The following is a 24679-nucleotide window of genomic DNA, read 5'->3' as shown; positions in this document are numbered from 1 at the left end:
GTTGATGATGGATGGATTGATGGATGGATGGATGATAGATGGATGGATGGATGGATGGATGGATGGATGGATGGATGGATGGGTTGATGATGGATGGATGGATGGATTGATGGATGGATGGATGGATGATAGATGGATGATGGATGGATGGATGGATGGATGGATGGATGGATGGATGGATGGATGGGTTGATGATGGATGGATGGATGGATGATAGATGGATGATGGATGGATGGATGATAAATGGATGATGGATGGATGATGGACGCATGGATGCATGATGGATGGATGGATGGGTTGATGATGGATGGATGGATGGATTGATGGATGGATGGATGATAGATGGATGATGGATGGATGGATGATAAATTGATGATGGATGGATGATGGACGCATGGGTACATGATGGATGGATGGATGATGGATGGATGGGTTGGTGATGATAGAGGGATGGATGGATGGATGGGTTGATGATGGATGGATGGATGGATGGATGGGTTGATGATGGATGGATGGGTTGATGATGGATGGATGGATGGATGGATGGATGGATGGGTTGATGATGGATGGGTTGATGATGGATGGATGGATGATAGAGGGATGGATGGATGGATGGATGGATGGGTTGATGATGGATGGATGGATGATAGAGGGATGGATGGATGGATGGATGGATGGATGGATGGATGGATGGATGGATGGATGGATGGATGGATGGATGGATGGATGGGTTGATGATGGATGGATGGGTTGATGATGGATGGATGGATGGATGGATGGATGGATGGATGGATGGATGGATGGATGGATGGGTTGATGATGGATGGATGGATGGATGGAGGATGGATGGATGGATGGATGGATGGATGGATGGATGGATGGATGGATGGATGGATGGATGGTGGTGCTTCACATGTGGCTGGCAGTGTGTCATGGTTTTGCTTCACTAGCTAAGCATTAACATTTGAACTAAGTTCTCTATAATGTATTACACCTGCAGAAGCACAATGTGTAAAAGTACATGTACAAAACTGGATATTATTATTTGTGTCAGAGAGTCTTTTCTTGAGGCTTGTTGGCTCCCTTAAGGAGAATGGATTGTGGTTTAGAGATGGCAGAACGCAGCGGTGAAAAGTATTTTCAAAGCGACAAACACTCTCAGAGGATGGTACAACACTTCTTCAAGAACAGAGTACACAGAGCACTTAACACTTGCCATCAGTCTGTTTGTAAACGTTGGCGGGTCATGAATTATTCAGCATGGATAAGGGCTTAGTTACTCTGCTGTAAGAAAGTGCTTATAATCAGCTTTAATAACTGTGCAGAAGCACCGATGCATGTATGTTAAGTTCCTTCCTTTATTATTTTCTTTCATGTTTATTTTGCAGTGATAGCATGAAGAATGTTCTGATCTGACTTCTCCCTCTGTACTAGAAATACTACTCCCATCCTTCTGTAGTAGGTTATTAAAAAGCAACACAGCAAATATAAGACCATTACCAAAAAGATTAAAAAAAAAAAGGAGGAAATAAAGCAGGTGACAGTAAAAGTTGACACTATAACATTCAAAAGAAACAAAGCAAAGTTTAACAAATCAATAAATATGTATCAGTCCAAAACTCAAACAACATGGAGCAGACTAAAGTCATCTGAAGACCTTCTTTAGCATACAAACCAAATGTTGTCATACATTATTCATGACACTTTTATTCTCTGTGTCAATGTATATATGTGTGTGCGGGTTTATTTTGCAAATGCTCAGCACCTAAAAACACAGCAATAAAGAGCCAAATCATCTATCTCATCTCAAAGCAGGGTTTGTGTAGCCATGCAAACAAAATCCGATGAAATAATTCCACTCTTAATGGAACCCAACTCACACTTTAAACACGCATACCTTCCTCCGTTGTTAACAGTAAATATAAATCCTTTGTGACCGCGTGGTAACCTCAAGTAATTGCAGGACAGAATTAATCATCTCCTGGTGTGAAATTATTATTACACAAACCCATTGAGGCTTAAGAAAAGTGCTTATCAGCAGTTAACGTGGTGAATTGACCTGTCCATTTAATTTCATGTTAGCCTACAAATCACAGCATTCTGAGACATTCAATTAGTGTAGATGAAATTGCCTTATTGCATTCTGTCAACAGAGTAAAAAGGGTAAACTCTAATGGATTAATGCTCATGCAGCACGGCAGCCCTTGAACAGAGAGCAACTACTGTGTATGCTGTTGTGTATAATACATACCCAGCATTGTAAAAGGTCTGTTGAAACGCCACAGGGAGGGACTTTCTGCAGCCTCCAGTTCAGCACCATGGACAGAGACAGTGCACCAGCACAACACAGAGGTCGGCTCTCAGCGAAGGAAAGACCAAGTTGAACCAGGCAGTCCACAGACAGACTTTTAGAGCCATGTCATATGACTCATGTCGTAATAGTAGTGATGATTAACCTGACAGAATGCTTTGTTCTGCAACTTCCTTCAAACGCCATGAAGCTCTTGACAGAATGATGGATAACACCTGCAATGTTACCATTTTGGTTCACTCTCAGCATTCTCATGAGGTCATTTTTATTCACAACAGGCAGCTCTTTGCAATGAAAAGCATTTAATAAAACCCACTTAGTGACCAGAACAACCAATAAACAATATCTCAAGTTAAGAACATGCAGCCTGAAGTTGTGGAATAATCCCACAGGACTGGATAATTGCCAAAAGTTGGCCTCCTCTCCTTTCTATTATGAGTAATGAGAGAATTGTGTTTTTAACAATATAGAGGTGGAACAATTGACCTGCATCATATCAAATTCCAGCCAAGTTCTGCTGGTTAATAACCAAAACCATACTCGCATATTTATAATAGTCTGGCCTTCTACCACTTTGTCATTTCCCCCCGGGGAAAAACAGCTAATCCATTATCCAGTCTGCCGAGTCAGTGATTGGCTGTCAACCACCCTTAAAAAAATAATAATTCCACAGTCTGAGAAGGAAGGAAAGCCCAGGTAGAACTGCTTGAGACCCTGCTCACTCAGGCAACCGAACTTCCCCTCCGGGAAATGAGCATTGGCACCATGTTGATGCCCGCGACCATCTGCCTTCTCCCAGCCTCGCTCTCTGTGTTCCTTGTCTCCCTGTGTTCAGTGTTTATTTAACAGGTTCGCCGGTTCCCAGAGAGCTTCCCTCCTCTACTCATTAGGTGATTGACTGTGTCACCTGCCACCTGTCTGCACAGCTGTTCTGCATTTGTTACGTTTTTTTGTTTTTTTGTTGGGTGAAACGTAGGCTGTCTGAGATGCCGGAGCTGTCCGTGTTGTCAAGTCCGTTGTTCTCTGCCCAGTTATTCTCTTGACTGCCTGGGACTCTATAAAGCATCTCAGATTCACTCAAAAGGCATCATGCTGAAAGATTGAGTTGGTTTAACAGTGGGACTTATTATGGAGCCCAAACAAGACGAGACATGGGAAGTAGAGCATGAAAAAAATGTGTTCTATGTGGCTTAATAATACATACAGTACATGATTATGATTTAAAAGTATACAATCACCGTTATTTACACCTCTCAATTTCTATGCAGGTCTACGGCTGATAGACTGAATGGATTTTTTTTATTCCAAATCGTAGACCATAGCTTTAAGTTATTATTTTTGTGAACATTTTACTCAAAATCATGCCTTTTATACACAGACATTTGGAGGAAAACAATACTGAATCCAAACAAAAACAGGATGACAATACGTGAAGAACAATGAGAACGTTAGAAAGGTAAAGAAAAAGAAAGACTCCCATCGGGAGAGTCTTTGTGTTCAGATGAATTCAGAGCGGGATTGAGCTATTCTGAAGAAGCTGTCTGGAAGGAGGCAATGAAAGAATCAGAGCTGCCTTTCTAGCAGATGAGAACAGCTGGAGGGAAATCAAGGCGGGACAGCTGATGGAGCCTTAGAGAGGTGAGAGAATCTGAAAGAAATGCAAGAAAGGTGTGGCAGGCTGCTGAAAGTGTTCATCAGAAAAGAAGAACAAAGTGCATTTGCAGACTTTGGTCCAAGGCAGTGACAGACTGTGTGTGTGTGTGTGTGTGTGTGTGTGTGTGTGTGTGTGTGTGTGTGTGTGTGTGTATGTGTGTGTGTGTGTGTGTGTGTGTGTCAGAGAGAGAGAGCGAGAAAGAGGAAAAGAGGATATGAAGACTGCACAATTGCAAAGTGTGTTCACCAGATATAGAGATCCATAAAGTCGAGGGGAGTTTCAGATTTGGGTGCTAATTATCTGCTGAGTCGTCACTACAAGCGACCCTTTTTACTTTGCCACCTTGTAATTTTCAGACACTGTTATAAAAATATCAGCCACTTTGAGGAGTGTGAATCAAGACTTAAGAAGGCAACATAAGACTGCTGTTCAAAATATTCATCATATTCATGAATGTTGCCTCTGCTGATGACTTTGCTTTGGAATCAAGTCACATTGGATATGAATAGATGTTGCTGTCACTTCCTTGTTAACAATAACAAAAGCAAAGTGTCAGAAAAATTAAAAAAAGGAATAGTTAATTAATCCTTTCTATTGATGTTGTATCAGACAAACACTGTAAGAATTCTTTTGCACAAACTGTATTCAATTAAAGGCATAAATTAAAGTCAGATGAAACATTTTAAAATATTCTGTTTGGTTGTCAATGATTCTCTGTACTTACAAAGAAACTAATTCATAAATTAATACAAATATGTACATGTATTGGTAGGCGGTGACCTCGGCTGGATTTATAATCATGATGGGAGTGAAAGAGTGACAAAGTTGGTACCACGGAGAGATGAAATGTTGTCCACCACTGGACATAACATGTTTTGATTTGATCCCATTTTATATTGATACAATTTCAAGCCCTTGCAGCCTTTCACACTCAACCATTTACCAGCTGATGTCAGTTAAGTCCCTGAGGGTTCTGGATTTATGGCCTTTGGAAGGGACATTGGCATCGGGCTGAGATGTAAAATCTCATCTGCACTTGCTGACAGCTCACAGCTGGTGCACGATCACAGAACATGAGGAGGGTTGATTCATTTTACTAAGGCATCCGCAAGGAGGGTGTCGAGGTAGCCTACTCTATGGGTGAGAATTGCAATGCTGCAATAACCGAAAAGCTCTTTACTGAATTACCAACAACAAATACATTTCATTTGAAAACACTTTATTGGTATACGAGTCAACGTCTATCTGAGCTCAGACAAACAAATTCTGTCAGGCGACCAAAGAGCACCTGAATGGACACCATCTCTTTATTTCTAGTGCTGTCTGCTGTAACCCTCCAACATCACAGCTCCAGTACGCACATACGCAACCTTCTTATGTTAACCCAAATCATCATCTTTTCATAAACCTAACATAGTTTTGTTCCAGTTCACCATGCACCTGTTGCTGGTACTCTCCAACATGTATATCACTGGCATGTAGATTATGTGTTGACTATTACTATTACTATGGACCCAACAGAAAGGAACTCCACTATATTAAACAGCAAACAGTCGTCTTGTCTTACTTACATACAGGATGTGCAAAGTGTTAAATTGTTTGATGTCCACCACACCCTATTTCTCTGGACAAATACAATATGGCCTCAAGTAAATCGATATGGCAACAAACAGACCGAAAAAGCTGGAAATAGATTGAGAATGGACACAGAGGTAGAAGCTGAACAGTCCTTTGTGACTGGTGGCAAGGCCACCAAGACTTACATTTTATTCCATCGAGCTGTGTCAAAATCCTCTATTCCCTACAATGCAATCATCATCTTCTCCTCCAGTGTGGATGGAGGCCTTTGCAGGGATGTAACATGTAGTGAAGGAAAAGAGTGACGATCCACCACTTTGACACTTCAGTCAGACAACTCCTGTTAAAGTTTATTGTAGCAACTGAACATATTTAGAGTTTGGCGTCTAGGCTCCGGCTTCATCAGGTGCAGGTGGATGTTGGGGAGGTGGAGGGGTAGCAACAAGCAGACAGTAACACTGATGTGGCAGCAGAGGCACTGACAGCCCAAAGATGAGATGGGAAGTGTCAAAGCTTAAATGGACCGCCAAATAGGATGTGAAGGAAGAATATTTTTGAAGTATAAGGCATGTCACATGAGTATGACAGTGCAGCTCAAGTTGTCTGCCTGAACTAGCCAGCAGGCTTTGCTCCATTCATAAAGGGTTTGAGGAGGGAGTTGGTGCCCTTCTTTTTAAACCAGCTGAAACACAAAGAAGCACTGCAAGGAAATGTATATATTGGATATTAGAAGTTCCCCATACTGGTTCAAAGCCTTGGCTACTTGTCACACCAATGCTCAAGAAAACAACAAGAAAAATCACGTGGAACAGTGTTTACTGTACATTATTTCTTAGCATTTGTCTCAATGCATTATTTTCAGGTCAAGTTGCCTGATTATTGCAAAAGCATTCACTTTCCCGCATTTCCCACAAGACATCCTGCATCTCATAATCCGATCCATATCTCTATTCCTTTGACAAGTAATTTCATCATATCCCTCAACAGTGATACATGTTTCCCCTGCCGCAAGTTCGCAAAGAGTTGATTTCATGAACTGAAAGTTCTTTCTGTTCTCCATTTCAAGATTGATGAAAATATGCAAATTCTCTGTAAATAGCAGATATTTTCATGAAACAGTAGAGCTGGTGTTTTGTTCAAACTCAGACTTCCCTTTCAATTTGTTTTCAATTCCCTTCCCCTGGCAGGCACACACACACACACACACACACACACACACACACACACACACACACACACACACACACACACACACACACACACACACACCTTAATCCTAGGCGCTGTGAATTTTTTATATGGTGCCTCAAGGCAAATGAAGCAGAAGCAAAGTGAAGCACATCTTGAGAATTAGTGTGTTAACATTTCAGTGTTCATGTGAGAATATAAATGTGCCTATTTTGTGTCAAATTCCACGACCACATACACATTTGGCACCTTTGTTTCCCCATGTGAATGTACGGCACTGGCAGGTTCTGGTGGTAGAGGGAAGGCAGAGTGAAGTTTGAGTCCTCTCTCTGGGCTACGTGAGCCTGTTTCCCCACTATTGGTCTCTAGGTGATCATCAAAGAAACTGCAAATCAGTTTGATGAGAATTCCTCTATTTGTCTCCTTTACTTCCATAGTAAGGTGAGACAAAGTAATGCAATATGGAAAACTTTCACACAAAATAAGTTTGCAATATTTGACTTGAGTTATATAAAAGCAAAGCATAAATAAAAGCATGGCAATAGGCAGAGGAATAAAAACAGTTATTTGTTAATGACATGAGAGGAAGCATATTTACACCCAAGACAGACTTGCAAAACTAATTTGTTTGTTTCACTGTAGGCAGTATAATTTGCTACTTTAGAAAGTCGCAAATTATTTTCTTGGAATATTGCCTACCTCCCATGGCCCTAATATACGACAGCGTATTAGGGCCACTGTCAAAAAAACAACAACGAAAAAACAAAAACCGGTGGGCAATATTCTGAGAAAAAAAGTAGCAAATTTGAGAGTGTATTACGATGCTAACAACTGTCATTTATGCTAGCTAACTTCCTGAATGTCGCATTTCTTTTTCTAATTAATACATCACGTGTTACAACGCTTTGCTAAGGTCCTTAGGGTGATGGCTGTTGATGATTATTGTTGGTTAATTTTATATGGGCCCAATTGTCATCTTATGGGTGTTGATCGGGTGGTTTGGCTAAGCTAACAAAATGGAGAGGTACAGGATCAGGTTCAGGATGGGGATTTAGTTACTGCTTTGTGTCTCTTCCCTCTGCTGTATGTTCCACAATATATTCCAACATAATAACGGACTGTTTTATTTTTACTTTTTTTAATCACATTGGTGTTTTAATGAAACAACAAAGCTCCCTTTTACTTTGAAAGTTGCACTGTATATATTTCCAAGTTCGAAAAACAATTACAATTTAGAATTAACTTTTTATCCACACCCCACTAAACTCTTGATCAAAGTTTAAATTGCTTTTCTGAGCCATTCTCCACCTCTAAACTCTCAGCCTGTCTATCAATCTGCTGAATCTGTTTTCATCACCTATTTATTTGCTCTTTTCTCTCTCTCCCATTCTCCATTGATTCTCTCCCAGATGGACTTCTATGACCTCTGACTTCGGGGGTTAACAGCATCTATAGAACTTCTTCAACTCGATCAGACCGGAAAACAACATGGAGGTTCTCTTGCCCCTTTTTTGTTCCTTTCTCTCCTCACAATTCTATTCATTGTGCAAATACAATTATTTCTTCTTTTTCTTTGATAAATGTAATAAATCTCCTCTTTCTTTCTTTCTTACTGTCAGACCCCTTGAAATCACTTTCCTGTGTATGATTGCACTTAACCTATGGTTAGTGTTGTAAATTCAAACAAAAACACTCACTTAGCTTTTTGGCTTCAAACCCACACATCATAGTTGAGCTTAAAATAAACAATAAACATAGGTTTAGGCAACATAGGCACTGCCGCTGGTCGAAAGTGTTTGTTTGACCCATCCACTCCCCCTCCCTACATGTGTGCTTTTTTTCACGTTCACAACACTCCCATGGTATTTCCTTTGCCACCTAATAATAACGTGGATACACTGTAGTTATTTGGAAACCCTGTGTCTCGTACAGATGCTAAAGGGTGCCTTGTGTGCTGGTATCACACGAAGATTAGCATTATGTTTAACTCTAAGGTGAGGCTGGTGTTAAAGCGTGATAAGTCAGTTCCTTGAAATACCCGCACTGGTGTTAGAGGTAGCGATCAGCATAGCTCAGTAGCAGCTGTCAACAGCAGGATCAGCACTTTGGCGAGTGGTGATCGTCATGGTGTCCTAATTTAGTGTGATTAGGACTGGAACAAATTAAAAGCAGGGTGCAGTGTTTTGTGGCTTCAGCAGAGACACAGAGGCCTGACAGAAAGAAGAAGGAGAGGGAGGCAGGGAGCCGACAATACAGCTCAGGGCTATTATGGGATGGCCACTAGACTACAGAGGAGAGAAGTTTTTAGACATGGGGCCATGTAATGGATGTCCGAGGTGATTTCTCAGAAATAGCATTGTGAATTCAGCCTGCACACCCGTGCAGTATCCATGGTAACCATCGAGAGTCACTGCATCACCACTTACTGCTTTTTAGGCTGTGTTTGCACTGATAATGAAAACTATAAACCATTTTGTTACTTCAAAAAGTGTTTCTATTTCAGAGCATGAATCTCTTTCAGCTCGAAGGGCTGAGGTTTGGATATAAGAACAGAAACCAGAATGCTTCCAATACCTAAATCTAGTCCTGTATTGCCTCCAGATTCTGCATTCATGTGCATGTATCTGTTTGGATAACTAATACATAATACAAAATATTCCTATTTATAATAATAATAGTACATAATAGCACATATACTATGCATGCTTCAACACAGACACTCAAAACACACACAAATCAAACCCTCATGATCAAATGAGTTCAATCCTCCAGGGGTTCAGATCTATTGCTGTTTTTGCTGCTACCTTTTAAAAGGGCATTCTAGTTGTTCATTAAAGCTACAATGGATGGTTAAACATTGACCCCTCGTGGCGAATTTAAGAAGTGCCGTTTCTAATCATTCCAATCCATATATTTTCAGATTACTACTCTCCAGAACATGAATGTTACGATCAAAATCATGAATCAATCGTCCACATACATAGAACTACTAATAGAACCAAAAATACAACCAAAAACAAAGCAAATAATTAGGAGACTAATGCAGTGCAAGAGATAATCAGCCCCAGATATAAGAAATTCTAATTTTGACATGGCAAAAAATATACTAGGGCAATGTGCATTAACGAGCAGAAAGAGACATGAATGCCCACTAAAATGGAAATGGTAAGAATGTATATCAGAAGCACCTCGGTGTATAAAACATAAGCATTCCAAAGAAAACCGGTCAACGTGTCTGAAAGTATCTGTTCTGAATCTCCATCTTTACTTGGATGATATTTCATTTGTGCAGTACGGCATGATTTGTCTTGGGATTCGAAACCGCATGAGCTTGAAGAACCTATCCCACTCACACATTCTTCTTATTGGTATTCTGTACAGCTCTCGTCTTTATGATTATTTAAACCGCCTGCAGGAGCACCAAAGGCTTGATGAATGACTTTCATAGAAAGTTTGCTGAGCAAAGCCTGAAATACATGCGTTATTTATATCATAGCAGATTATACCTACTTTACATTAGACGATTTATGCAGAATCTGTACACGTTATATTTGCACGGAGCTAAAATACAGCACAATGTTTCCCTTTCCGTACTGATGATCCACAAGAAGACTTATGATAAAAAGTTTGAGTGTCACTTTTCTTGTTTTCTCGCAATGATACTTTCATCTTAAAAACATGAAGCATGCAGGGAAATTGTATTGTGCCGAATAAATGCAAATAAACGAATAAGCAGGAAGCCGATTAGAATGTATTAACAATATTTATTCACTACAAGTTCCAGTGTCATTTTTCCTATTTCATTTCAACCCAACAGTAAGAACAAGATGTATTTTATACATATTTACACATTGGTTTAACTATTGGCAATATATCACATGTCCTTATTCATCTATGTACACGACCCATACACCACCTTGTGTACCACACGCCAAACTGTGGCCAGGGGTAGAACATGAGATGGTTTTTTTAATCTGGGTTAAAGCCTCAGTAGTTGTCTACTGATTGTGCTCCCTGTCCTCCATTGCTCCTGCAAAAAGAGGACAGAGTTAAAGTGATGGTCCGGAGTGAAATGGACCCTAGGTAATTTCCACCAAGACATCCAGCCAAACACCCCCTCGGAAGCATTTTTAGCGATGGTCAGCAGTGGTCAAGATAGGGCGATCAGCCGAACGGCTTTGTAATAGCGCGATGGTACATACAGTATATCTCGTAAATTTCCCCACTAATAATGCATGGAATGTTACCAAACTTCTGCAGTAGTACACATAGGGTCTGTACTCACAAAACAAGGCATTTGAAAGTTTGTAAGTACATCAGGAGTTTATTTAAAAAGAACACTTGCCTGATAGCTTCTACTGTTAAAGCTACGCTGTTTGCGTAGACGGCACCGTGTTTACACAGCTTCTTCTTCGTTGGTGTTTAATGGCAGTCGGCGTATACCCAGCTGTTTCCGTGACGCGAGTTTCACTCGAGAGTATGAAAAGATTTCGCTTAATTTTTTTTTTATAAATGCTTATATTATCAGGTCGACAAGCATTTATAAAAAATCGGCGAAACTTTTTCATACGCTGGCGTGAAACTCGCGTCACGGAAACAGCTGGGTAAACTTTCAAATGCCTGGTTTTGTGAGTACAGACCCTATGTGTACTACTGCAGAAGTTTGGTAACATTCCATGCATTATTAGTGGGTGAATTTACGAGATATACTGTATGTACCATCGCGCTAGTACTAAGCCATTCGGCTGATAGCCCTATCTTGACCACTGCTGACCATCGCTAAAAATGCTTCCGAGGGGGTATTTGGCTGGATGTCTTGGTGGAAATTACCTAGGGTCCATTTCACTCCGAACCATCACTTTAAGAGTAAAATAATCTCAGTGTAGCTTTTCCAGCCTAAACATTTTCTCTAGAAAGAACAAAATCAGAGATGTTGGAAGAAAACTTCTTCTTTAATGTTGTCAGCCGGTGCTCAGGGCAGGGACACTGGGGAGCGATGGTGAGAGAAATTGACACAAGACTTTATTCTGAAAACACTGCCGGACGAAAAAGAAGGGAAGGTGGTAACTGACCTTTGACCTCTTTAAACCTTACTGAATTTATAGGTCAATGTGTGCGCTGCAGGCGGGTTAATCAAAGTACTGTAGCTCTGTCGCACGGTAGAAGACCTTGAGAGAAAAGATAAAAAACATTTTTGGATAAATATGTAATAAACACTGAGCAGGTGTAGAGCAGACTGGGGTCAAATGTACAAAGATGAACAAACGTATTTGTGATTGACCTGGACTGGTACACGTTGTAGTAACTGATGGAATAGTGAATACATAAAAGATGCAGATATTAAACTACGATGTCTGGTCCTGACAGCACCACAAATGTGAGCTGTTGACTGGTAATCTGTGGTTCTATGTTGTGACTTTAAGGGATGACATCCATAACACAAAAGTACCTCGCCTTGGCTTGTATTTATTGCTCGTATTATCCAAATAATTGTTGGAATCGAAAAGCATTCTGCTTATTTATGTTTCCAGACTAAAATAATGAGTTCCTCTAAACTAGCTGCTAACCCTGCCAGTTGATTTATTTAATATGTGTTTGAGTGCAATGTAACAGCTAAGAGGAAACAACATGAAGACATAAATAAATGTCATAGTCCTCACGTAAAAAAGGTGTTTCTAAAGTCTGAAGTCATCTGGACTAAATCATAAAAAATAAAAATAAATGTCTCCACCATAAATCATGAGATTATATGTGTTGAGGCTGAAGCACTTTTTTTGTAACGTTAGCACATAAATCTGTAAGGGAGTAAAACTTGTATTGCCAAAACAACACAATTAATTAAAACTCATATATTAGACGCAAAGTGGAGTTGCCTCGAAGAACGGAACACACATTCCAATACTGCATGTCACACAAATAATTCCTGTATTAAAATATTGCATCGTAGTGAAAATGATTAGTTCTGTGCACTCGGGGTAATGCACAACAAGAAATGAAGAGTGATTTGGAAACAGTGTAACAGCTCCTTAACAGACTGATGAGATTTGGTTAAAATATAAATATAGCAGGTCAGAAACACAGTGATACTTACTACCATATACAGCAGAGGTATCTATCACTTATAGTTAAACAGATGTTAAACCATACTACATTTACTTCAGACCTTAATGGAGACACCCATTAGAAAATCCGAAAACATAAAAAAAACTCATCCCTTCATTGAAACCAATAACACTGACTATCGAACCCAGCTTGTTGTCTAATGTAACAAGAACCGTTTCAAAATTAAGACACATGAGTTAAAGAATATGTATCAGTCAGACATGTAATGTCTTTTCTTTGATTCACAATCTAGTCTACTGTTGTAGTTACAATATGTACAGTAGAAAACGACGGTGGGGTGGGTGAAATCACCTTCATAGACATATATATGTCTCTTTGTAAAGCATTTATGAAATAAGACATCATCTTATCCACTTCTTCTCTGAGCAGCACTGACGCGACGTGAACCAAATTAGGACAACAGCGAGGATGAGGACGGCTAGAATACGACGATGTCCGTCTGAAGGTTCAAGTTTAAATCAGGGGGGGGGCAGTAGCTTTCTTTAGTGAAAATCCAGTGCTTTTTGCTTTCTTCAACCATCACCAGTGTAAAGCGTGTCAGTAGTAAGACTGAGTTATTGTTCATAAGACAGCAGTTTTGATGTAAAATTGCTCTGAAAAGTGCGAAAAACGTAATTAAAATGTTTGCAATCAACGAAATAAAGTATATTATGCAACGCATTGCACCCAATAGAATCTCTCTCCCTAAGCTTCTAAGGCCATTTCACCCTCACATCATTTCATTCTTACACTTTCATTTCTTAGGTTACTCCTGACGGACGTTTGAACATTCACTTTTTTTTTTTCTCAATGATTAATCTTCACCAACACTATCATTCCTGTCAATCAAAAATTACAACTATGAAAAAGAAATGAGTAGAAATAATATGGACTTAATCTGGAATCCTAAAACAAGAGACACATGCATTTCTGTGGGAATCCGAGCCCGCCTCCGTCTGGCCATGCAGACGCACTGAGATGACATGTGGTTGCTTTGACCCCAAAAGAAAAAAAACACACAACCATCACAATGATCCAGCCCTGACAAAGATCTGTGGATCCAGGATCTGTGAAATCGAGCGGTTGAAAAATAGCTCTCACCACACCCGCCAGGAAAATCCATCCAATAAGGGGGATGACCAGATGTAGTGCTACTAAACTGAGGGTCCCGTACATCAAGGAATTGGCATTAAATGAACTCTGCACTGTAAAAATCCCAGTTTCGTATTTTGAGATAAAGAGGTCGAGACAAGACACAGTTGTAAAAGACAGCGGGCTGCTTCAGCCCATATTCGCTCATGTTTTTTCCTCAGAGGGTTTTGGAACGTCACGACCAAAACCTCATTTAGTCTTCAGAGCTAACGGTTCAGCAGGTGGGACATCACACCAGCGAGCCCGCTCGGCTCTGGGCGGGCACCATGACCGGCACAGCCCCCATCCGCTCCAGCGTGGCCTGGCTCACCGCGTAGGAGTGCGTGTGCTGCCCGTGTGCGGACGTCACCACCGGTTTGAGGCTCACAGAGCCGTTGCTGCGCACCATGGCGGGGGGAGACGGGGCAGAGTTCGTGGTGACCACCAGAGTCTTGGGTGGCGGGAGCGTGTGGCTGCCATTGGCGAACGATGCCGTCGCTGTCGTCGTCGTCGTTGCCGCCGGCGTGGGCTGAGCGTGGCGGGACAGTGGAGCCGAGCCCGGTGCTGTGGCTGCTGTGCCGTGGCCGTGGACTGCGTTCGGAGCCTGTCCGTGTCCGTGGGCACCGTGAGCGACAGTGGAGAAGGTCTGGCGTGTGTCTCCATTGTAGCGTGTGTAGGAGTTGGTGTCGTAGTTGGGTTTGGGGTTGTGCCAGTAGCGGCTGTTATAGGTGTTGGTGGACGTCAGCGTGTCGTTCTCTGAGGATGAGGCGTCCGCGTGGAAAGCTTTCACCGATGACGACCTCTTGGGAGGGAGGTCATCTTCTCTGTTAAGACATTATAAATGGAAGTTGTGAAGATGCCAGCGATATTATTACAATGATAGCAGTACGATTGTCTTCAAATATTTAGCAGAAATCCACTATCGGTGCATTAAAAATGAAAAGAGCTCATCCATGCAGACAATAGTGAGGCATAACACTGAGAAATGTAATACTGCTCATTTATTCATACAGTGGATCACAGTGACTGGAACTCCAGTATGAAGTACATTGTAATAATTTCTAGATACAATTCCAGAAATGAATGTTTTTAAATTAAGCCAATAAAATAACTGCATTTAATTTGTAGTTTCTCCAATCTGATCTTTTTTTTTTAATGCAAAGTAATATTGGGTAAATGACTTAAGCCCCTTATAAATATGACTGAGATTAAAGACGTGTTGTGAGTTAGTGGGGGGAAAAGCAGAGCCGTCGGAGTGGAAACTGAAAGCCGGATTGAAGCTGAGCCCAAAACGAGGCAGATGTTATCAGATATCCATCAGCCAAAGCCTCGGATATCTGAACAATGATTTATCCAAATGATTCATGGAGCGATTTAGGGGAGAAATTGCGGCCCATTTAATCAACTGACGGAGCTTCACAGACTGTTTGAACAGACAAATTAGCCTGCGATGATGGAAACATGCTGTCAGGAGATTAAAATTAAGCTGAATTCTCCAAACTTTAAATCCAATTAACTGGCTTTTTTCTAACTGATTTTTTTTGAGATTGCTGTGCCAACTCACTGATCGTTCAGTAAGGAAATACAAAGCCTATAGCCTTTTGAAAAACATCCATTAATATTATGGTTTGTTGTTTATGCACTGAAGACTACAAGAGCTTGTGGGTTGCTTTTGCTGAAAGCCACAAATCAAAGCCGAACCTGATCTCGTTGGGGATCTCCTCCTCGTCGTATTTGTTCTTGTTCTTCCAGTAGAAGAGCGTGAACACCACTAACAGGGAACATATGATGATGGCGAGGACTCCTGTAGCGATGGTGCCCGCTATCAGACCTACACTCTGAGGCTGAGCTGCACGACAAGAGAGACAGGAGGAGAAAGTGTTCACCAGGGATTGCCGATATAGTAAGTTGGTTGACTTGAGTGCACATTCAAAGAATTATGATTTCGGTAGTAATATACACATATGGACTCTAAATTGGCCGTAGGTATGAATATGAGTGTGAATGGTTACTCTAAAAAAGTTATCCTAGATTAAGGAAAGAGTAGAAACTGAGAGAAATCCAGCAATGTTACAAATATAAGGACTTTCACAATACTTTAAAGAAGAAGCTCCACACTGCCCCCCGGTGTGTCAGGCTAGGTGACAGTTTCCAATGACGTCATGTGGAATGAATACTATATCACTTTTCCCCAGTGATTCTCAAATACAATAGAAGCAGTAATAGGTCACAAATAGCACGTATTCTTTCTGGGCTGCACCATGTGACTGGCAGTGACTGAAACCCACGGTTGTCTCTGACAGAGACGCAGCACGCCGCTGTGCGTCTGTCTGTTTTCATGACACAGAGCGGCATCCTGTCACACGCTGTCAGGCGGAAGAAAAACACTCTGTGACCATGAAACAGTCCGTATCCTGTCAAGCTATCACAACCGTCTGACCCCGTATGACCCCAAACCAGTCCTCTGTCGTTTTTTTTTCTGATCAGTGCAGGCATGCCGCTATCTGCAAGATCCTGTATTTGCATCGTTGGATCATGTTTCTGTTTATCTATGTGTGTCTGACAAGACTTCTAACTTCTCATATGCATCCCTTAACAAATACAGCCAGTGTCAGCCCTTACATGTGATAGAATAACGTTGTTACATGGATCCAGCAGTTACGGAGCGTGTTTGAGTGCACTTACGCGCCACAACCTGCAGGTTGAGCAGACAGGTGCTCTTGCCAATAACATTGCTGGAGGTACACTGGTAGAGTCCTGAGGTGCTGGTGCTGATGTTTCTCAGTGTTACGGTGCCCTGCATCTGGTCTGATGGACAAACACAGAGTCACATGGTAATTAAAGCGACTGACACACGCATGTAGAAACAAACAGGCAATTCATATCAATAAACATTTACACAAAAGAGTGCAAAGTATAACATCGCAGTTCTTTTGAAATACAGTGAATAAGTAGTTCACAAGTTGTGTAAAATGTTACTTCGGAGCATTACAATACATTCGACTGAACTACTTCTATGTACAATAGAGGGAGCTTTAATGCTGTACAGTAAAAAAGTTAAGCTGAAGATGTTTTTCTTTCACAAATGATGAATGAATTTAGAGTTTAATCATAGAGCTGTACACTACTGGATCCATTAAAAAGGCCTTAGTGGGACGCTAGCCAGATTTTTACCTGATATCTAGACCAGAGGTCTTCAACATTTTTCAGACCAAGGACCCCTCGGCTGATAGTGACACGTCGGAAGGACCCCCTATTAAATACTGTATAAAATTGTGTAATTAAACCGGGCCAATAATATTTATAATTTATACTTGCTTATTATATGTTGTATTCATGTTAATGTGTATTTTTTGGACATTTTTACATTTTTGTAAGGAAAAAAGTTTGGGTTCAAATTTTTTCAGGGACCACCTGCAATAACTTCATGGACCCCCTGTTGAAGATCTCTGCTCTAGACAATAAAATAACAGCATAATATAAGCGTAATGTAACTTAACTTCCTTTTTTGTTAGTTTGACTGTTTATTTTAAGTTATGACCTTTGTTGTTGTGGCAATCTGTTAATGAAGTTACATGTTGTACATTAGCCTTCTATCGACCAGTAGTGTACAGACAAAGAAAGTGACTGTTGATGAAGATCATTTGACTGTGCAATGGGCACAGCTGGAAAAGAAAGGAGAGTCTACTGCACTAGTGCTCTCGGATGCTGAAAACCAACCACGACTCAGATGAACCTCCGCCTGATTGTGAAGGGTAGCTGGAATGGTGTGAGTTGGTATTCAGCATGAGAGAAGAAGAAGAAAAACACCACAAATCATCTGGGTTAATTGCACAAACACATTCATGACACACTCATTCACAACTTCACACAGTTTAAATCACACATTGCATTCATACGTCATCACCCCTCAACAGGATCAGTGGTGGGGTGGGGTGGGGTGGGGTGGGGGCTGGCACATGGTGGGTGGCGGTGATGGTGGGGTTGTTGCTGAGGCGGAGCCACACGCTATGCCATATGTGTGAGATTTACCAGCGAAGGTGGGGCAAAAGGGAACTCCGACGGCCAGCTTGTTTGTAATACCTTGCATGGCGTTGTGCGGCAGCTTGGGCAGCGCGTCCAGCTTCTCCCAGGAGTAGGACGGCGTGGGAATACCTTCCTCTGAGCTGCAGATCAGCATGATGTCACTGCCCACATCCAGCGTGCCCTGGATTCGACACGCTGGCATCGAGGGGGGCACTGGCAGATGGAGAGAGTGGGCGGCGTCGCGTTAACCACTTTACACAGCAAATCTAATGTTTCCCTCATTGCGGAGGAAACGTCATATTCCAAAATAGCTGAAGAGTCATTAACAGTGCTTGCATGCTGCTTTATTGCAAACTGGTTTAAAGGATTCTTCTGGTTACTTAAAAACGGAGGTTTCAGCCTCCTACAACACATGCATAATGATGACTCTGTTTTATTGTTGTTTAAACGTCTTCAGGTGAAAACATGTTTCATTGACTAAATGGAGCTTTAATCCATCGCATCCTCTTGTTATATAAGAAACTTCTCGTCTTATTCTTTGAAACAGTAAAAAACAACAAATATTCAGAGGTGACGTGCGGTTAGTTACCCAGCACGGTGAGCCCGATGACGCCAATGTTGCGCCCCCCTCTGTCCGGGAGGTTGTTGACCAGGCACTGGTAGGTCCCAGTGTCGGACAGCTGGGTGTTGTTGATGAAGATGGAGGCACTTGTACTTGGCATGGTGGCCACGAAGCCCACACGGCCGTTGAGGTGGTTGGCGAGGCTGAACACCTGGCCGCCCTGGTAGATTATCACCTGGATGCGTTTGTCATGGGGAGGGAATGGAAGAGAAACGGAGAAAGGTGATGGATGTAGAGAAGGATGCAAAGTTGAATTTATTAAATGCAAAGTAAAAGGTGGGAGGGTGGAGGGCAGAAAGAGACGGTGGCAAAGAGGGAAGATAAAAAAAAATGTGTGGGAAGGAATTATTAATGAAAACAGAAATTCATAGATTTATAATCCCATCAAAAACACAAGTAAATCTGCTCCTATAAAAAATGAAGCATATGGTGCCCAAGTTTGTGTCATCAATTACTTTTGTCACTCTGAGGAGCTGGATACTTTATGATTGGGCTGACATTCACTCTATTGGCCTGTTACAGATATGTCTCACTAGAGGGAGCCCTAGTTCCACTAAGAGGCTGAGAGGTAGCTTGACGGTGGACGGTGAAAGTTAAGGAGCAAGGAGAATTGCATGTCCCGAGAAACAAACAAACAAACAGAGAGACAGAATAAAAACCCTTTTATTTGTAAGTGCTTGTTTCTAGCTCAGTGGGTAGATTCCAGAGTAAAGAGTACATACTAAAAGTGTGCTTTCATGGTACTATAAGGCTCTTCGGATAAAAGCATCCACTAAAATGGTATGCATAATTGAAAACATTTGGCTGTGGAAACATAGAAACTGCAATCTGATGAATCCAACAATTGCAACACAGGACGATTTCTGCTGCAAGAAGTGGAATCCAGCGAGACATTAAACCAAACCGACATCATGACATCAGTGACCTTTGAGAATAATCCCATTGAGAACGCACTTCCAATGATGGATTCACACCTTTGGGTCCAGGTCGCCTCGTCTGAGGTCCAAATTAAAGAGCGATGGAAGGACTGGTTTGTTTGAAAAAGCTTTCGTCCGGGCCTCGAACTTGAGCCGAGCAACTCGTTTGTGAGGTCCAGCCACATGCAAAGCAGCTCTCACTCCTCAGCTGGGCCCACACAAAAGATGAAGAGGACACACGCAAACACATGGTATGTGCACACAAGTCCGACGCTCACACACAGGCGCGTGCACCGGCTCACAAACGAGACGCGTGCACTGACGAACACACACAAACGCGGAGGGGAATCAGAGGGGCTATTCACTTTTGTGAAAAGAGCCCTCATTGAACTGTTCAAAGACCCAGTCAGGGAAACAACCGGCACCAGTGTGTGTGTGTGTGTGTGTGTGTGTGTCTGTGTGTATAAGTGATAGTTCTGATGGAAGTGCAGGAGTGTGTATGTGACTGTGTCCTCCATTGCTGCTTAACGGTTGTAAATTGCGCGGCTGCAATTTCCTGAGTGCAGTACGCTCGCTTTGTCCTCTTATGTGCAGATGAATAGGCAGCTCCTCAGCTGTGATGAAAGCCTGCAACTGCATCTTCTTTGTGTGTGTGTGTGTGTGTGCACATGTGCTATCAGTGTATGTACATGTGTGTGATTGTGTGATTGTTCTGCCTCAGACTGTTTTTCAGTCAAATAACTGTGTGGTCTTACTTATATTTTGTCTACTTTTCCTGTAAAATCTTTTTTCTTTCTGTCTCTGTCTGTCTGTCTGTCTGTCTGTCTGTCTGTCTGTGAGCCTATATCCCTGCTTCCCTCACTAACAGACGGCACCGGTATGACCCGGCTCTACCCTCCTGATGACCTAACAATATAATCTGCGTGCTCGGTGAAAGTGATCCAATCAATCGGCCTCACACGCAACAAACACAGTGAGTGTGTGTGTGTGTTTGTGTGAGAGAGAGTGAGCAGGAAATTAAAGCCGGCCCTAAACTGTGATGCATCTTACACCTGCCCCTGCTTTTTATGAGTTCATGTGGGTTTTTAGTTTTCGGACAATTAAAACAAAAATCAACCAAAAATTGTAGAAATCATGGTAGAAATACTGTGCGTCAAAAAAGAAAGGAGCTGCGACGGACAGATAAATGCTTTAAACGTGTCACATTCCATTTATGTTCTCGACTTTATGTCTCTGTCCACTGTGCTGATCCATCCATATCTATGTGTATAAATCACCTCGTCCTCTCGCATGACCTGGTTGGCTTTGTCGCCGTGCGCGAGGAGAAAACAGGTCATGGCTGGCACTCAGATGGCGGACGGCCCTAAGAACTCTAGCTGGACAGGCTTGACATGCCACTGCTGGCCCAGCATCTTCTACATCCTTTCCCCTCCCTAAAACCCCCCACACACACACACACACACACACACACACACACACACACACACACACACACACACACACACACACACACACACACACACACACACACACACACACACACACGCACACACACACACACACACACACACACACACAGCAAGCATCCACTCACACCCTCCCATTCTCTTGCTCTACAATCCAGCCTGTAAGTGTGTGAGCCACAGGTTGATGCACACAGTAAGCCTTCACATATTCTCTGGCACAGTCTCACCATCATAGCCTACTTCTCCTGACCCTAAGGACGCTGTTGGCCCCAGAGATGAGGGACGCTGCCACTGCCTCAATCAATCCTGAATAAACCTCTAAACCCCCCTTAGAGCCTCCCGTCAATTTACCGACTTCAAGCTGCTACTGTTATCTCTATCTGAAAAATATGATCCATTTCAACCGCTCTACAAACTGCTGGTTATGCATGCTGTAGCCCTTAAACTGCATACGATATACAGTATATGCATACAGTAAGCATACAGCAAAGTGTTGAACAGCTAGTTGCTGTGTCTCTATTTTCTTTGTGGTGCATTCGAGGACACGGGCTACGCTAGCAACAAGTTTCCAACCCAACGGGAGTTATCGAAGAAGACGAGGGAAAAAGACTCCTCCAGTTTCAGTTTTTGTGCGACAAACGTGACTGATGACACCAACCCTTTGCCTTGACTAACGACACTAATGAGACACATGACAAACGGCACTTACGACTCACATGACTAATAACTGCAGTGACTATGTCGCTTTGTAGACTACGCCAGTTGCTCAGTGCGTCTAACAACGCCGCGGTTGGTTATTGGAGTTAGTGGAAACCCTCCCCATGGGTTGGTGTTTAACAAGTTGGGAGTGAGACCAGGTTGGGGATCAGGGCGGGTTAGTGACGTCTTAAACTAAAGGTAAGGGTTCATGTCCTGATAGCCACAGGAAGTCATATGCTCAAGTGTCTTAAGAAAGCTGACTCTGCATACCAATGTCCCTGGAGGTAGGCAAGCAAACAGATGTACATATATATTTCTTTTCTTTTCTGGTGCAGATCAATAAAAGATATCACATTAGAGTATAAGAGAGTGCGTTGAAGCTTGGCTACAGTTACAGTTTGAGTTACAGCCTCAGACAAACAACATGCCTTTGTCTGAAATGGGTCCTTGTACAGATTTTTTTATTTTTTTATTTTTTATTTTTTTAGGCAGGGTCGAAGGGAGGTGACATGGTGATGTCACATTTTAAGGGTATGTGAATGCAGCATGTATGTGATCTCTCCTCTGGCAGATTGCTAGGTTCAGATAAGGATCAGAATCTGATCATCTAAAATACTGTGACAGATCATGTCTGCACCACAGATTCTCTATGACCTCAATTTAACCAGAGCCTCATTTCACCCAAAGTGCACAATTTTTACTCATTGAACTACAAAAATCTTTCCAGGAATTCATGACTTTTTTTAAATGTATTTTTCCCAGATTGGAAGTCATTTAGAGATTATACAGTGACACAGCAAAAAAACACATTGCTCAAGTAGAAAGTTAAGAGGTTGATTATCAAAATATTCAACGGAAATAAGCCACTGACAATATGAAACTGTCAGGCTCACCACGTTGAAGAAATGTTGGACATAATTGTTTGATACATCAACTTAGGTTGGGGGCAATTAAAATATCAAATCCAATCAAACTATTTTGAAGACTGCAACTACAAAAGCAGTTTCAGGAATTAGTCTCACAGGTGTTGCGAGAGGAGCGTGAACCTGGAGCTTTTATTGGAGCAGAAATAACACAGACAGTTTAGAGAGGATAAACAACAGCTCGCAAACATAAAACCATTGTCCAGCGTGTGTGTCGGTCTGGATTATCTCACACTTCGTGGCCTGGAAGGAAGAGGTCAGGAACGTTTGATCACAACAACGGACAGATTATATACACAGAAAACAACACATGAACGCACACATACACCAGTCTTAGCTGTGTGCCTGCTGCTCGGAGCAAACAAACAGGACTTGCGGCCGACCACAACGACATTGTTGAAATTGGTCCACTGTATACAAATACTGATTGTAGCCACTTTAAAGCTTTTTAATGTGACGATCTGGTTTTGCCTTTATTTAATTATCATCCATCCATTGCATTTAGTCTCCAGATGCACCAGTCTGGCCCACTTTCTCCATTCATGAACATGGTATATAAAGCCCACACTTGACTCATTAAGTTATATCGCCTATAATGTGGCATCAACCATGTAGGCTTGAGGGCTGTAAACCACAGGGTGAAGTCTTTAACAACATGGCAAGTCAAAACAGGATTAATCTGGGCTACGACACACAGCCAAGTAGGAAAAGTCACTCTTGTGCTGTTACCCCTCTAACGGTGCTAAATAAGTTGCGTCGTCTATAGTTATGTGAACACGGTGTTCAAATTTGAGCAGCGAGAGACGTGAGTGGTCCGAGGTTCGCTCGCTAAAGTGCTAATGCAGTTTGTGAGGGTGTGCAAGTGTACAGGAGTTATGTTCAGTAATTCTTAATGGCTTTTAGCATCAACTGTAATCATTTATGACATTCTCTTCCTCTAAAATGACCTTGCGCTTGTTCGGTCGCCCCACGCAGCACTTTGTTTCATCACTCACTTTTCAGACAGCTCACTCAATTCACATGCACAAACCTGACTGCAGAACAGTAGTTCACACAGTGCTTGTTTCTTCTTGTGTGCGACCGCATGGGTTGTGGGCGTCACTGTACGGGGCACTTAAAGGCAATCTTCAATCCGAACAACGCACGCTCGAAAACGTGCACGCTCACTGTGCATGTAAGCTTCCCAGGTGTGCATCTACATGCATGGCATGTGTCCCATGTGATACAATGCGGCGTGAAAGGTACAGCGTGAGAACACAATGAATGTTATGCATCCTTCTACGTGTATCGGCTCCCGTCGTCAATCACTCGGCATCTAAAAGTCACATGCATTCATCCCAGCGTTAAGTGCCGACACGTGTTTATGTGACGGTTTGAGTTTCATAATTCCTCCTTCCACAGGTGTGCACATGCGTTACCCTGTGATGTGTGCATTTACACAAACGTGCATAATAGTTGTCACACTCTATGCACATGTATGTGTGGAGCCGGTAAATATATGCAAGCCCCGGCCCGCATGTGGCTCCGCACTGCATTTGGACCAGCAGTCTGTCTAATGCCAGTTTGTGTGTGTGTGTGTGTGTGTTTGTGTGCGCGGTGAGAACAGCTGCGATATAGAGCCTGTCGTGGGTGTGAGGTAATTAGTGCAGAAGATGATTGTATTATTTGGACGGCCGACCAGCGCCGGGGTTCAAAGTGAAGGGAGGCAGGTGAGCTTGTACGGCCTGCAGCTGCATGTTAAACAACTCAAATGGAATCACAGAAGTCCCGCAAGGGGGGAGGACGAGTACGGGAGGGAGGGAGGGAGAGAAGGTGAGAAAAAAGATAAAAAAAAACAGAAGGAAAATTAGAGGAACAAGCCAGGAAGGGACAACGATGAGAAGTCAGTGGGACAAAAAGCAAAATGATGCCGTATATTTGTTTTGTGATTTCAACTGCAAATTCCGAACAGTACAACAATCCAGTACAATTCATACGTTGTTATAGAGATATCTAATCTATGGACACAAATTAAGTTTAGGGACTACATCTACATTACTCTAACAGTCATCTAATAACCTAT

The 24679-nt window shown here is 42.2% G+C and overlaps 1 protein-coding gene across 4 annotated transcripts in view; it reads right to left on the bottom strand.

Annotated features, from left to right (window-relative positions):
• Positions 1-12935: 12935 nt before the first annotated feature.
• Positions 12936-24679, bottom strand: part of igsf11 (immunoglobulin superfamily member 11) — a 78826-nt gene continuing 67082 nt past the window's right edge. For all 4 annotated transcript variants that reach the window (XM_084018829.1, XM_084018830.1, XM_084018832.1 and 1 more), the window contains 5 exons: positions 18580-18787; positions 18048-18203; positions 16650-16772; positions 15666-15813; positions 12936-14788 (listed from right to left, as the gene is read on the bottom strand). In XM_084018829.1, the coding sequence (XP_083874955.1) occupies positions 14215-14788; positions 15666-15813; positions 16650-16772; positions 18048-18203; positions 18580-18787 (1209 nt within the window). In that variant the 3' untranslated portion in view covers positions 12936-14214. The remainder of the gene's footprint in view (positions 14789-15665; positions 15814-16649; positions 16773-18047; positions 18204-18579; positions 18788-24679) is intronic.

This window comes from Eutrigla gurnardus (genome assembly GCF_963514095.1).
Source record: "Eutrigla gurnardus genome assembly, chromosome: 10".
NCBI classification, from domain to species: domain Eukaryota; kingdom Metazoa; phylum Chordata; class Actinopteri; order Perciformes; family Triglidae; genus Eutrigla; species Eutrigla gurnardus.
Note: the sequence above shows the minus strand (reverse complement) of the source record. Positions and strands in the feature narration are given on the sequence as shown.